The sequence below is a fragment of the Chiloscyllium plagiosum genome, unplaced genomic scaffold, assembly GCF_037043375.1.
Source record: "Chiloscyllium plagiosum isolate Xiang-an unplaced genomic scaffold, Cpla_swu_hap1 HiC_scaffold_36, whole genome shotgun sequence".
Taxonomy (NCBI): domain Eukaryota; kingdom Metazoa; phylum Chordata; class Chondrichthyes; order Orectolobiformes; family Hemiscylliidae; genus Chiloscyllium; species Chiloscyllium plagiosum.
Window position 1 is genome coordinate 26881620 of NW_028270174.1, and position 15758 is coordinate 26897377.

Sequence of the window (15758 nt, forward strand, 5' to 3'; positions counted from 1 at the left end):
CAGAGCTTTGAAGTTCAGTCACAGAGATCCAGTCAGATCCTAATGCCTCTGAAACAGCCTAGACATTTCAATGGGCTGTTGTGTGTGGGCAGAAGTGGGTATTGCAGATGCTGGAGATTAGAATCAAAATTAGAGTGGTGCTGGAAAAGCACAGCAGGTCAGGCAGCATCCAAGAAGCAGGAAAATTAATGCTTTGGGCAAAGGCCCTTCATCAGGAATGTTGTGTGTGGGAGCAGGCAGTGGGGAAGACACTCGCTTCTACTTAATAGCCCCTTAATTTGCTGTCATCAACAGAATGATTTGAGAAGAAGTTTCCAAGTGAGCCCAATTTATTCTATCCACATGAATGCACAGTTGCTGAGTTCACCAAATAGATCATATTACTTATGACACAAACTTTTAAATGTAATCTGTGTGACCATTATGAACACTATACCTACCTGTCTCAACATTGGTCACAAACAATTGTGTTCCACTTCTGGGGAACTTTGTAATCTTCTTTGCAAAGCAGCACAATCCGAACATAGCTGTTATCTGCCTTTGTCGCTAATGCCTGGCAGGCAGCTCCCATCTACTGGAGGTACTTGGTGCCTCTAACTGAATGCTGACATAGTCTTCTGCCCAATTAGTCTACTTGCATTTGAAAATCAATTTGCAAACATGCCTCGGTTCAGTTGCATATCTGGACCCGAAACTTATGTGGGTGTTAAGTTTCTGATTCCACATTAGAAACTGTGCTCCTCAATATTAAAATCCTTAGCAATTGTTCTAAATACTTCAACTTCTTGCAATACTTTATGCAGCACATCTTCATTATGTAATGCTAGTCATATAGCACAAATAATTTGTAACCCAGTCATTCCGGCATCATGCAAACTTAAACATAGTTATCCCAAAATCATCTAGTCTTGAATACAGCAGCATCATCCAGAGTACAACTTCATCTAATCTTTAGCCATTAATCGTACACATTGTACAATCTTCACATAACCATTAAAACATCTTCATGTAGTCACTCCAAAATTATATATTCTTAATAGCTAGATCAATATTATATAATCCTTAACATAGTCCCACCAATAATTACAGAAACATAAGATATGATTACATAGACTGTATGTTGTATTCCTGACAAAGGAATGTAACCCACCCCCCCCCATATATTCTTCTTTTTTTATTAGATTACATTACATTACAGTGTGGAAACAGGCCCTTCGGCGCAACAAGTCCACGCCATCCCGCCAAAGCGCAACCCACCTATACCCCTACATTTACCCCTTACCTAACACTACAGGCAATTTAGCATGGCCAATTCACCTTACCTGCACATCTTTGGATTGTGGGAGGAAACCAGAGCACCCGGAGGAAACCCACACAGACACGGGGAGAACGTGCAAACTCCACACAGTCAGTCACCTGAGGCGCTGTGAGGCAGCAGTGCTAACCACTGTGCCACCGTGCCGCCCACTATCTTCTCTTGCATCCTTTTCAGAATCATTTTTTCTAATGATGTTGTATTCCTTTTGATGCCCTAAAGGTAAGAGAGTAAACACCTACAATCTGAAACTGATTCGTTCTTTACCAGAAGCTACAAACCAATGACAAATCTTTAGTCCTCACTTTTATGGTAATGATTTCAGTTCTTCGAATACCAGTTTGTTGAAACAATGAACTTCAGCCGATGAAGGAAACAATATATCTCTATGGTTGGCAACACAAAGTTGCAAAGACATTAATAGTCATTTCAACAGCAAACTATACTTAACGCAAAGACTGCAGCATTAGACTAACATTATTACAGAGACATAAAAGGTGTTCACAGAACTTTTAATGAATAGCACTTTAAATCCATGATTGTAAACAATTGCATCATTATTCTGTACTGCTTGTTGAATTAACCCAAATGACTGCTGTGTAGCATTATATTTATTTCATGTTTCAAAGTTTTGCTGACTATTTTAAGCACGTATAAACTACTACAGTGTGGATAGAATAATGTATTACAGTTTTTATTGACAATAAACTGTTTCAACAATGTGAGAAAAATACAACATCCATTTGTTCATAATATCTTATCTTTAAAAAAGTCAAGTTTCCCCAAATTTTCAGCTTAATCTGATGTTTCTTTTAATCTAAAAAAGTTAAATTTGGTAGCTTAAAATAAGGGTCGGTTTAAATAGTTTATCTGACCAAAAACCAAAAGAAAAAGTGATCCTGTATATTATAAAAGAGTGGACTAACAGAAGAATCTCCATTCAAAGATGTGAAATGCTCTTGGGGTTCAAATGGTGTGATTAACCTTGGGAACATAGTTCTATAGTTTGCTGAATACCTAAGAGATCATATCAATATGTTATGGCTCTTAAATATACTCCTACTTCTCACTCATTGTATTTCAGACATACCAGGAAGTTCTAAAAACTTATATCATATTTACAGGAAGTGGGTTTGCTGGGGGTAACTTTATTCCTAAAAGGATTCTTCTCCTTGAGTGAAAGTGAAAAAAGACATCACAAGAGAAAGATCCATAGATTATACGCATGAAATAAAGGAAAGTGATCTTTTCTGCTGTCTACCAATGGAATTGTTGGTTCCTTGTGGAACCTAGAACAATTACTCATGAGAAAGTACCCAAAAAAGTAGTTCAAAATGATTTGTCGTCTAGCAAAGAGAAAAATCTTTTGTGTTTAAATTTACTTTTAACTTTAAGTGTTATCATGGATCAGCTTTCTAAATTTCTCTTTTGGTGTGGCTTTAATCAGTTGTGGAAATGAAGGATGGGATTATTGATAAATAGAATTATTGATATTGAGAGTTGCTAAATTGTCCCCTTACCGAATACCATCACTTCATAAAAAAAGCAGTACACCTTTTTATTTAGAATTTCTGAAAGAGTACAGTAAACACATTTGCAAATAACACTGTGTATAAACTACAGAACGTTGTTGAACTGAGGAGCTCTGATAATTGTGGATCATCACTAAAAAGACCTAGGAGTGTGTGTGAAGGACACAGTCACAGTCTTGAAAACTTGTCGCTATTTGGGAACACTCGTCACAAAAAAAAATAGAAAAAACAGTCACATCTAAAACAGTGATATTGCATTTGTAATGCACATCTGATTGGTTTCTGTACAGTTGGCTTCTTTTGGTGCCGATCTGTGGCGGTCAGTAATTAAAGAAAGAGTTAGGAGCTCAGTAAAAGTTTTTGAGTGCTGTAAACAGGCACACACTGGTCATGAAAGTGACCAGACCAGTCACATCCAAAGAGTCTCCAAATCGCATCATTCTCAGACCTGCTGAGAGCATTTGATTCCACTATTAGCACGATTGTCTCCAATAACATAGGAATCGACTACATTATGCACAACTCAATGGCCAGGATGACGGACTGGAAAGCTGTTTCTTTTTCTTTTAAGTCGTTGGCTTGTGCAAAATCATGCTGCAACAACAGAAGGGACTAGCAAATTCTCTTCCGTGCTGTGGAGAGAAACAGACAGATAGCAACAGGTTAGTGATACAGCTGATAAATATCAACATTTCATTTCTGTCACTGCCAAAGTGTATATCACCCTTAATGATTTAATGTCTTACTGTTTCCCCTCAGTCACTGCAGCATTTCTAATCTGTGCTTTCGCCTTCTCAGAGTCTCTTCATTTCAAACTTGCCTAAGCTTCAGCTAAGGTAACATTAGCAGTCAATGCCCTTTCCTGCACAAATGTCCATATAACCATCACTGCTTTTCTTGTCAAGCTGCATGTGCCTGACTGAATCAACTTCAACGTGCTTATCTTCAAATTTCACAACAATCTCCTTCACCCTGTCAACCGTATTTCATCCCGTCATGACCAATGACAGCTGTGGAGTGCCTGTCGCCACAGCACCATTCGAGGCACGTTTTTTGGAATTTCACTGGCTCCACAACATTAAAAGCCTCCAAAGAAAACTGTTTCTAAAGTTTACCACACTCCAAATGTATCCTGATAGCAGCCTAAAGATGTTTACTTTCACATGAGGAGCTCTGTTTAAATTATCATATAAATTATTTGTGTTGTTTTCAAAGAACATAGGATTGAATGAAAAATGAGAAAAGACATATTAACTCTGTTCTTCTCTCTCCATTGATGCTGCCTGACTTACTGAGTTTCTCCAATCTTCTTTGTGTTTATTAATTATTATTATCATTGTTTTCATCATTCCTCTACACTACCTAGCATTTTCTCAATTGAAGAGGACCTGTTCCATGGCCTTTTCTCAGATCTCCCTTGAGCTCAAAAGCAGTGTGAGTTAAGATGTCCTGCAAGTGTCCTTCACTGAAAGAAGGTGTTTCTTAAAAACTCTGGCCTCGATTAGGGAATTCAAATCTTGGCAGAAATGAAATTTTGGAAATTATGCTGTGACATACAAATATATAACAAGTGGCACTGTGTTAGTAGATTGCTTTGTTATCCTTTATCAGTCTACCAATTCCAGTAAAATACAAAGAAAATACATTACAGAGAGACATATCATTAGCTCATAACAATCAGAGCAAAAATAAATTCTGTGATATGCTTGGTGAATCCGAAAAAAGAATTTACTATACAACACAAACACCAGCTTAATTTAAGTGCATTTTAACAAGTCCTTATTTTTCTTTTAGTATCAAGTTACAAGGTACTTTTTACTAATATGGATAATTTCAAAACTAATTTAATTTTCCATGTTGAAATTAGATTGAATTGATCTGAATAGCATTCTTCTATTTCTATCAATTCCATTAGAGCTTGTTCTTTTAAATCAACATAAATATTTTAAGCTTGTTAGGATTTAATTTTGTTCAATATTGGGGCAAGAAAATATTCTTTAAAGTATGTAACTAAGTGTCATATATCATGGTATTCTGATCTCATTACGTTCAGATTTCTTTAGAGTAGCAGGGCTATTATAAACTACAAAAATGCCAGCATATATATTGAAGGGAGAATTTGAAGCATGCTGAATATTTGAATACACTACATTGAATACACTGAGACATAAATGTGAAAATTTACACAAACATTTGCAGTTTGTGCCAGGCTTTCTGACTGAACAGAATTCCAATGCATCAAAATGCTCTTGTTCACTCGCATAAAATGTCAAAATGTCAAACAATTTTCATTCATTCCATTGTATCTAATAATTTCCCATACACTTCTACAATATAGATTTCATTTTTCTCACCAATTTTTCTTTTCTAGTCTTTATCATTTTTCCCTGAAGGGCAAGGAGAGTTACAAGTATCACCAAGATGCAGTAAGTAATGTAAAATAGAGCACACTGGAAGTTAGGGATTGTTTGTGATTTTAATTGTGTAAGATTGGTGGCGATGTGTTACTAGCCCATTTTATCTTTCTCCCAATTAGTATTTCCAGTGGTATGGAAGTGCCAGTGTTGGACTGGGGTGGACAAGGTCAGGAGTCACACAACATCAGGTTATAGACAACTGGTTTATTTGAAATTATAAACTTTCAGAGCGTTACTCCTTTGTCAGGTGAAGGAACAGGACTCCGAAAGCTTATGATTTCAAATAAACCTATTCAACTATAACCTGGGCGTCATGTGACTTTTGATATTTCCATTGACATCAGTGGGAAGAAAAATTAGGAGATGGAAAATGAACTATCATCTTGCCAACACTGGTGTGACAATGTCGCACAGAACTAAAACTGGCCTAGTTTTCTAAAGGAATGTGCATCATTTTCATTTCAATTTAAGAATGGAAAATTCAAGAGGTTTCTTTACAAGTGTGCACTCTAACCAGCCTGAATGTTTGATATTTCCCAGAGGCAGGTTAAGGAAATTTTTCTTTCTTAAGTCCTCTCTGCAGAACATCCTTCAATGCTATGCCTAAGCGATCACTATGAATGTTTAGAACTCAGTGGTGACTGTCAAAGGTCACTCAACCATGAAGGATTTCCTTTGCTAAGTGGGATCCTTCCCTTAAGGCGATTTGACAGTAGCAATCAGATAATGATTGTAAGTGAGACCACCAATTTATCTTCCTAACCTGGGTTTCTAGAATAGACTGTAGTATTGCTCGGCTGAGATGAGCTACTTCAATATAGAATCAAGATCAAACATTAACTGTTACAGTACTTCTATTAAATATTACCAGACTATTGCCAGTACTAATTTTAACCTGGAGTTCTCAAAATATTTCACAGGTATAGTTACTTTTGTGTAAAGTATAACTTTTGTTAATATTTACTGCTTTGCTCTCAAATGATTTTTTTTAGAGTGACTGATTAATTAGGCTTTCTGTTTGGATTTGCTGATTAATTATATTCATTGGCAATTTAGTGAAACCCTAGTTCAAGTAATATAACTTCTTGACAAAATATATTTCTGTGCTTATTCTGTTCAATTATAAATGCTAGCTGGTAAATGAATTGTTAAATTATTTGGATACAATTTATTGGTTACAATTTAAGGCAACTGTTCGCCCTCTCTGAATTATGATGTGAGCAAACCTAATGGGGACCTATTAATTTAGAAAGCAAAATTATAAAAATGGGTGCATTAGAGATTTGGCTTTATTTATGATATAATCAGGACCGTAAGTGCCTGAACCATAAGCTCTTAATTGTAGATGATGAAATTTGGATTCAATGTAAAAATCTGGAATTAAAAGCTCATCTGAGAGAAATCATATAACCATGGTTGACAGATAAAAACATTCTTCACCAATGTCCTTTAGGGCAGAAAATGTGTGATCCTTACTTGGTCTAGCTACATGTGAGGAGAAAGTGAGGACTGCAGATGCCGGAGATCAGCGTCGAAGAGTGTGGTGCTGGAAAAGCACAGTCAGTCAAGCAGCATCCAAGGAACAGGAGAGTCGACATTTCAAGCATAAGCCCTTCATCAGGAACCCTTCAGTTTGGGGGCAGGCCATTCAGCCCATCAAGTCCACAGCGAACCCTCGAAGAGCACCCCACTCTGACCCACAAATATCCCTGCATTTCCCCTGGCCAATCCAACTAACCTGCACATCTTTGGATTGTGGGAGAAAGCGGAAACACCCAGAGATAACCCACACAGACACAAGGAGAATGTGCAAACTCCATGCAGACAGTCACTCGAGGATGGCAATCAATCCCAGGTCCCTGGCGCTGTGAAGCAGCAGGGCTAACCACTGAGCCATCATGCTTCCTAAGTTGTGAGATTTATAACTTGGAGTAACTGCATGCTAAATCAGGGAAAGGCAGATTATGGAGTTATATATCAATTCTCTCTAGATAAAGGTCCAAATCACATTTAGCAGTTGCAGGACATACCAGCATGAAAATAACTATTTTATGTACAGAACATTAGGGTATCTAAACAAAAACAATAATTCCAAAGGGATTCTTCCTTAATGGAATGTGTTTTTGAAACCTCTCGGTGTTTGATAAAAAGGTATAATTTCTATCCTGATATGATTATGTGCAAGTGAAGCTATGAAATCTTTCAACATGGTTACTTAATTGCACTGTGTTTTGGTACACAAGTGGAAAAAGATTGCCTGATTTTTTTTAAACACAGAGGAAGCATTTTTCAAATGTGAATGATAGAGCAAACAAAGTTTGAAATCAATCATGCTGAGTGCAATCAATCTATTTTTATTGCAGAGTGCACCGTCTTAATTCAGTTTGGCAGGGTGAGAGAGAAACAGGAAATAGATGCCAGACACTGGAGAAGAGAATGGGAAGAGCACATAATGAAGAAGAGAGCATAGCTGATAAAAATAAACAAGGAAAGAGAAATATTGTAACACTGAGAACAAGATTGGGAACAAAGGATTCTAAATATCATGCAACATCCAGACAAGAATATAACCACCAGTTCAGAAAGGTACATTTCAGTGAATGCATTTAGAATTATAGAAAACACACAACAGAGTACATAATTCACTCCATCTCTCCCAATGCTACATACACAAGGTTTCTCTAATGCTGTTTTGAAGAAAGGGTCACTCTACCCAAAATGTTAACTATACTTTCTTGTCACAGAAACTGCCAGACCTGCTGAGGTCTTCTGGCAATTTTTGATTTTGTTTCTGATTTCCAGCATCTGCAGTTCCTTTCTTTTTGTTTCTCGATTACTACTTTTTCCCATTATTTCTGTATTCCTTTTACAAGTTTCCTTTCATTTTCAACTAATTCTCCTTTTAGGAATGTGTTCAGAGTGACATACATAAATGAATTTAATTTCATTCTTCCAGAATGCTAACACTACACTCTCCTCAACATTTAGTTGGTATCATCCTAACAACCCTCTAGTGTAAGGAAATACTTCCTGACATCTGTCCTAAACCTGTCCTCACAACCTTGAATTAATGTCCTCTTGTCCTGTTATCACAGTTTATCGAAAGATATTGTTTCATGTTTACAGTCTCTACTCCATTAGGTGTCTTAAATAGCTCTACAAGGTAACTCTGGATGTCTCTTTTTCAAAATTACCTTGGTTATTCTAAATATTTCTCACAGCTTTGTTAGACCAGATTTTGAATATTAAATGCTGTTCAGCTCACCATATCACAAAAAAAGGATAATGAGGTACTGAAAAAAGGGCAAAGAGAAGACTTAAATGTTAATATCAAAAATGCATGGGCATACATATCAGGAAAGAATCAATATACTGGGTTTCTACTCTCCTGATAAAAGAATAAGGGGTGACTTAGATTATGATTGAGTGTACATAAAGAGCATGCTGCCTCTTTTGGAGAAAGTGATTACTGGAGGTGACCAATATAAGACAATTATCAGGGAATTCAAAAGCAACTTCATTCTTAAAACATTGAGGACATAGAAGTCACAACCGTAAGGAGTGATTGAAGTACATTATATAGATGCATTTAATAGGAAGCTGGTGAAGCATCTGAGTAAGAAGGAAATAGATTGATGGCTACAATGAAAGATTGAAGTGTGAAAAGATGGGAGGAGGCCTGAGTGGAATAACCACCTGCTTTAACTAGTTGAGCTAAATAGTCTGTTTCAGTGTTATATATCCTATGGGAAGTTATCCATCTAATACCAAAAGATTTGCTTTTTCCTTCTGCACAATATCCTTCGCGTCTCACTGGTTATCTTACATTGCACCAACAAGAACTGTAATATTTCACTGCAGATGCAGCCTTGACAGTGGAATATAGCCCCTACAAGAATCTTCTTGATTTGGTAATACAGTCCTTTATTCTGCTTTCTTTGCTTATTGCTACATCAGTTTGGACTTGGTGAGAAACAAATTAAATATTGCAGCAAGATTGATTTTATTTCTTTGCAGGCAAGCTTTCCTCAACTGGTGAACTGCATAATTCTCCTAATACATAGCATTTGACTCTATAGAACATCATTTGCCACTGATCAGCCAGATGCACACCTGAGATAATTTTAAATGTCAGCACATTGTGTGGGGTGTCCTGCTCGCTGGCAACGCATGCTTGGAAATCAGTCACACATTGCACATAATTTCCCAAAAAATAACAACTGCAAACCTACTGATTTGAAAATTGTAGGCTTTACATAGTGAGCTCATGTTTTTTCAATATATGCTATGAGGGGCAATTCCGACTTGTAGAACTTTTTAAAAATCTTTTAAAGATCTTAACTGTCCACTCTGAGTGCCCGATTTCTTTTCATTTGATGTTATCTTCAAATTTTACTGTCTTGAATAGTCAGTGCTTACATAGATTGTTTCTGTATTACAGAAATGGAAGCAATCCCAACACAGATCCCATGGTATCCACTTCAATACTGATCTCCTACAACTCTGCTTTCTCTGCCTCGACCAGTTACTGATCTGTATCTATATCTTGTTCCAGATAATTGTTTATCCAGTCTCTCATGTAGTATTTCATCACAAAAGCCATTAGGAAACAGAAGTGCAGTTTGTCATATGTATTTCATCATCATTGTTGGATATGTTGGCCTCCTGAAAGTTTCTGGAAGATTGGTTAGGAACACAACTCCCTTGGGAGCCATATTGGCTAGTATTTATTAGGCAATTTTCATACAAGCACACTTACATTTGTTCCTAATTATTGATTTCATTTGTGTTTTTATACTGATTATAGATTGCAGGCTAATGGATGCTCAGTTGCTAAGCATGAATGTTGTCATCTTCTTAAAATGTTGGAATAGAATTGTCTGCTTTCAGTCTGTTAACCTTGCCCTTACATTCCACTTGCTCAGTATTACCTTCAACACGAATCTGAAATATAGTCCATTCATCCAAGAGAGTATATTGTGCTTTCAACTCAATGCAGGTCCCTTAACATTTGTCAATAGTGTTAAATGCACAATATCAGTTCAGACAATTCTTACAGACAGTTCCTGATTTTCATTATCATCATCTAAAGTAAAAATTATTCCCTTTCAGTCTCTTTGGGATTTTTGCTTCAGATCAAGTCCTAAAGCATGACATACAATGTGTGCTTAATATATCCAGAGACAAGATATTTCTTTCTTTCCTATTTGTTTTTGTATGTGTACAACACTGGCAAAGCCAGGATGGGTTGTTCATCCCAAATTGTATGCTTATCATATTATAATCATTCTCATAAACAGTTTCATTAGGTTTTAACTTACTTGTTAATTTTCCTCTGGTTGCTACAGGAATTGAAAGAATGGTTCCAGGTCTCTTTTGCCCTTTCAGTAACTTATAATTCTGCTTCTCATATCATTACGCATGTACTTGGTGCAACCATCAACAATTTTTTGTAATTCTTTCTATTCTTTCCTTAATCGCTCTTTTAATTATGTAGATCATATGCTTTAGTTTGTATTTTTAATTATGTCTCCACTGTATTCAAACATTTTAACATTTTAAATGCAAACCTGAACGAAAAGAGTGGAGATGCAACCAATGTTTACAGATCATGGCTAGAATCCAGCTTATATTCATAATGCAAAGTGTTTTAAGGATTGTTATCAATGTACATCTTAAGATTGCATTGGCCAGAAGATGCAGTTAGTTTGGACTTCAAGCTAATAAACTAGGCCTTCAAAATCTCGTGAACAATGGCTACAAGCCAAAAATAATTCAAGTGGATTTTTTAAAAAGTGATATAATGGTTCTCTAGGTTAGGCTTTTAAACAGGTGAGCTCAGGGCAAATGAGTTTGCTGCATTGAATATTTGTTTTACGTGGAATTACTTTAACATTATGCAACATAAAAAGATTGGTCAGCACAAGTTTGCCTTGCTGCTTTTCTCCTTCCCACTGCCTTGGGAAAACAGCTAACAGAGTCAAAGACCCCTTCCGCCCAAGTTTTACTCTCTTCCATCCTCTTCCATCGGGCAGCAGATACAAACATTTGAAAACACGTACTTGCAGATTTAAGAACAACATTTTCCCTGCTGTTATCAGACTTATGAACGGACTTCTCATATATTAGAGCTATCTTTCTCTATACCCTCTCTGTAGTTGTAACACCATATTCTGCATTCTGTTCTATTACTCTGATGTTGTTATGTAAAGTATGACTTGTCTAGATAGCATGGAAAACAATACTTTTCACCCAGTACATGTAACAATAATAAATCAAATCAAAAAATCCCACCTGTTTGCTCTGTTCCCATATTCCTTTATCCTTTTTACTTCCAAATTCACTAACCTGATCTTGATAGGTCTCTGTTTTAGTCATTAATTTTGGTTATACATTTTACATACTCACAGCACTCTGTGTAAAAGATTTCTCCTACTCTCGGTCCTAACCCCTTATGTTTTATCTTGTGCTGGTGTCACCTCATTCTCATTCCCCCATCACTGTAAAGAATCTGTTTCCATACACTCTGTCCCAATACAAAGTAGTAGCAGTTAATGATAACTGGAAGAAGGTCTTACTGGAGATTAGAATTTTTTGGACTTCCACGGACATATATCCTTCCATTAATACAATTAATTAATAACAAGGAGAATAGTATGCAGTTTTAACTTTATGGGAAATTAATGGTAACAACATCCATTTAGATAGCACCTTTAAAGTTGTAAAATGCTCCAAAGAATTGCACAAGAGTTATGAGTTATGGATGAGCATATGAATAGGACGGGTTTAGAGAGATATGGGCCAAGTGTTGGTAAATGAGACTAGATTAGGTTAAATATCTGATCGGCATGGACAAGTTGGACCAAAGGGTCTGTTTACGTGCTGTACATCTCTATGACTCTATGACTAAGAGTTATCACAAGCAGCATCTCACACAGCATTCAAAGGAATTCAACAGATCAGCTCAGAAATAACAGATATGTTTTAATTACAACGATAATGAAGACAGCCGCATCCAAACAATGTGATGTTATTGTTGATCAGTATTAATTCAGTCATAGAGTCATAGAGTCATAGAGATGTACAGCATGGAAACACACCCTTCGGTCCAACCTGTCCATGCCGACCAGATATCCCAACCCAATCTAGTCCCACCTCCCAGCACCTGGCCCATATCCCTCCAAACCCTTCCTATTCATATACTCATCCAAATGCCTCTTAAATGTTGCAATTGTACCAGCCTCCACCACATCCTCTGGCAGCTCATTCCATACACGTACCACCCTCTGCGTGAAAAAGTTGCCCCTTACCTCTCTTTTATATCTTTCCCCTCTCACCCTAAACCTATACCCTCTAGTCCTGGACTCCCCAACCCCAGGGAAAAGACTTTGTCTATTTATCCTATCCACGCCCCTCATAATTTTGTAAACCTCTATAAGGTCACCCCTCAGCCTTCAAGACGTATATGCCAAATTCCATATAAGTCCTTGCTAAGAGTACACTATGTTGAATGAGTTAATAGCTCTGAAAGGGTTAATGTTGGAGATGGCACTAAGCTCCATCTAATCTGATCATAAGGATTTGCATGGGCAAAGGAAGAACGGTTTATGTTCTCAAAGAGGACAGACTTGCTATCCTAGGTCTCCTCACAGTCTGAGTAACCATGTCACAGTTCCAATGCCACCTGGATTTGATTGCTATCATGTAATATATTACAACGTGTTAAAGGCAATAGCCTCTTCTTGTTAAGCATCATTCCTGGTTTCCCATTGCCACAGTGTAACAGTGACTTCTTAGAGCTGAAAATGTGTTGCTGGAAAAGCGTAGCAGGTCAGGCAGCATCCAATCAGCAGAAGAGTCGACGTTTTGGGCATGAGCCCTTCTTCAGGAATTAAGTGATAATACAGCAAAATACTCCAAACAAAACCTGGTCGAGCAGATACGATACACTGTATGTTGTTTTGGATGTATCATCAAGGAAATAATGATACCTTGAAAAGTTCAATAAACAACAAGGCAGATTGTTAAATTTGTTTCGGACAGAGAAAAGAACATTGAGGGAATAATGTAATTCAGTCTAAATTTATACAAAATAAAAATTGTGTAGACGTGAGCAAGTTATATGCAGTAAATTGTGGTCACACCAGAAAACATGTGCTCAATATTAGCAAACTTCAAATGAAATGAGATTTAAGATTAGTTTTCAGCATCAACACCAGACATTTGGAATAAATACCTGGAAAAAACAGTTATGGCTGCATTTAATAACTCTTCAAAAGAGTAAGACAGACATCTGGCTAACAAATTGAATTGGAAATTATCAGCATATGTATAGGCATAGATGATTCACAATGTTGTAGAACATAATGGTCCCTTTGTTATTAATGACCCATTTGAAAAGGAAGAGGTCAGAATTGAATAGTACAAATTGTAAGAATGGATTTATATATTAAATTTGATTTGATTTACCATCTAGAGCTAAGAGAAATTACAAGTTTTGGTTGCCATCCCCAGGGGAATACGGACAGTATTTTCAACTCTTGGTCCCAGCCAAAACAGCTTGACCTTTGGTGGGTTGGGAATTCTTTGAGAGCTGCAACAAATTTGGCCATGACTGGTTAGCTGAGCCACATTATTAATATACTGCATCAGGTTACCTCAGCAATTAGCAAGGGTGGGTGGATATGATAGTACATCTGCAAAGTTGCCTGTGACCTCCAATTCCCTCATTCTTACTTGGAGATCCAACTGTTGGAGGTGATCACTTCTAAGGCGGTGAGGAAGTGGCCATCTTTCTAATTAAACAGGAATGCATGGAAGAGGCCAAGGAGGTCAGCAACAGGAGGGTCTGTCATGACGTCAATTCCTGCAAAGTATCCAAGGCCTCAGGAAGGTGGGAAAAATGAGTGGCATAACATTTTCAAATGCCAAACCCGCCCTGAAGATATTGCCAGTATTGTCTTACATAACATTCTGCAATAAAACACACTTGCAGCTGCATTTTTGTGTCCATGCAACTCATAATCATCAAGACAACCAACACTCAATGTTATCCTATTGCCCTCTCACACCCATGCTGCACAGTCACCTTCCACAACTATTCCTCCTCACCACACAAGCCATTTCTACCCTGCATAGCTGCCTTTTTTGTCTCCTTGCTGGAGTAGAACGCACACAATTTTGTTAAGAGATAAAGATCTGAAGAGGCTGTGTGGGTGGAGAATGGTGATGGTTTGATTTTTTCGAGTGATAGCTATCTTGACAGCCACTGACAATGTATAACCACATGGTCACTGGGAACTTGCCTTGTTCTAGAAGTCAGCAGTGACCTGCCATGGCAGCACAAGATTTCTGAAGTCCTGGCATTCTAATATGTCAATAGAACTGATCATTTGCATGTGGACACTTCATTTGTAGTTTTCACTCCTCAGAGCCACAGCTCAGCAACCATCCGCCAGCCCCATTCACCTCTCCATTCTCCCCACAAACTCTGTGGCTGAGAATGCAACCAGTGTTGCTGCTGGAATTGCTTAGGCTGCTGAAGGTACTGTTAATGTTGTTAGTTATTGAGTATAAGATTTGGAAAGTCATATTGCGGTTGTACAGGACATCGGTTAGGCCCCTTTTTGAATACTGCATTCAATTCTGACCTGCATGCTATAGGAAAGATGTTGTGAAATTTGAAAGGGTTCAGAAAAGATTTACCATGATGTTGCCAGGGTTGGTGGGTTTGAACAATAGGGAGAGGCTGAATAGGCTGGAGCTATTATCACTGGAGTTTCAGAGGCTGAAGGGTAACCTTATAGAGGTCTTAAAAATCAAGAGGGGCATGGATAGGATAAATACACAATGTCATTTCCCTGCGGTGGGGAGTCCAAAACTAGATGGCATTGGTTTAAGGTGAGAGGGGAAAGATTTAAAAGCGAGCTGGGGGCAACATTTTCACACAGAGAGTGATGCAAGTAAGGAATGAGTTGCTAGAGGAAGTAGTGGAGGATGGTACAATTACAACATTTAAAAGGTGTCCAGATGGGTATATGAATAGGAAAAGCTTAGAGAGATATGGGCCAAATGCTGGCAAATTTGATTAGATTAGGATATCTGGTCGGCATGAATGAGTTGGATCGAAGGGTCTGTTTCTGTGCTGGACAGCTCTATGAATCTATGACTCTGTGTCGGATTTGCATAGCGATAAAGATTGTTCCCAACCATGGTGAAGGCAGCTAAGAAGAACAGCTGAAGATGAGCATAGTCCCAGGCAGATGAGCTGACTTCCAGGAATTTAGCAACAACTTGTCAAGCAGCATAAGTACAATCTGATAAGAAATGCTGTGACAACTATTCACACACCTTCCCATGGCTAGGACTCTTTGTTTTCATTGCTAGAAAACTTCCAAGACCGTAATGACCTCCTCAGGAGACAGACACTTGCTGCAACCAACAGGGTACCCTTCGTTATTCAGTACTTCCCAGGAGCTGAAAAACTACGCCATG

The 15758-nt window shown here is 37.7% G+C and overlaps 1 protein-coding gene across 1 annotated transcript in view; it reads right to left on the reverse strand.

Annotated features, from left to right (window-relative positions):
* Window positions 1-1808: 1808 nt before the first annotated feature.
* The window catches only part of pcdh10a (protocadherin 10a), a 58125-nt gene continuing 44175 nt past the window's right edge, over window positions 1809-15758 (reverse strand). The window contains exon 5 of the mRNA XM_043674089.2: window positions 1809-3479. Coding sequence (XP_043530024.1) covers window positions 3460-3479 — 20 coding nt within the window. The 3' untranslated portion in view covers window positions 1809-3459. The remainder of the gene's footprint in view (window positions 3480-15758) is intronic.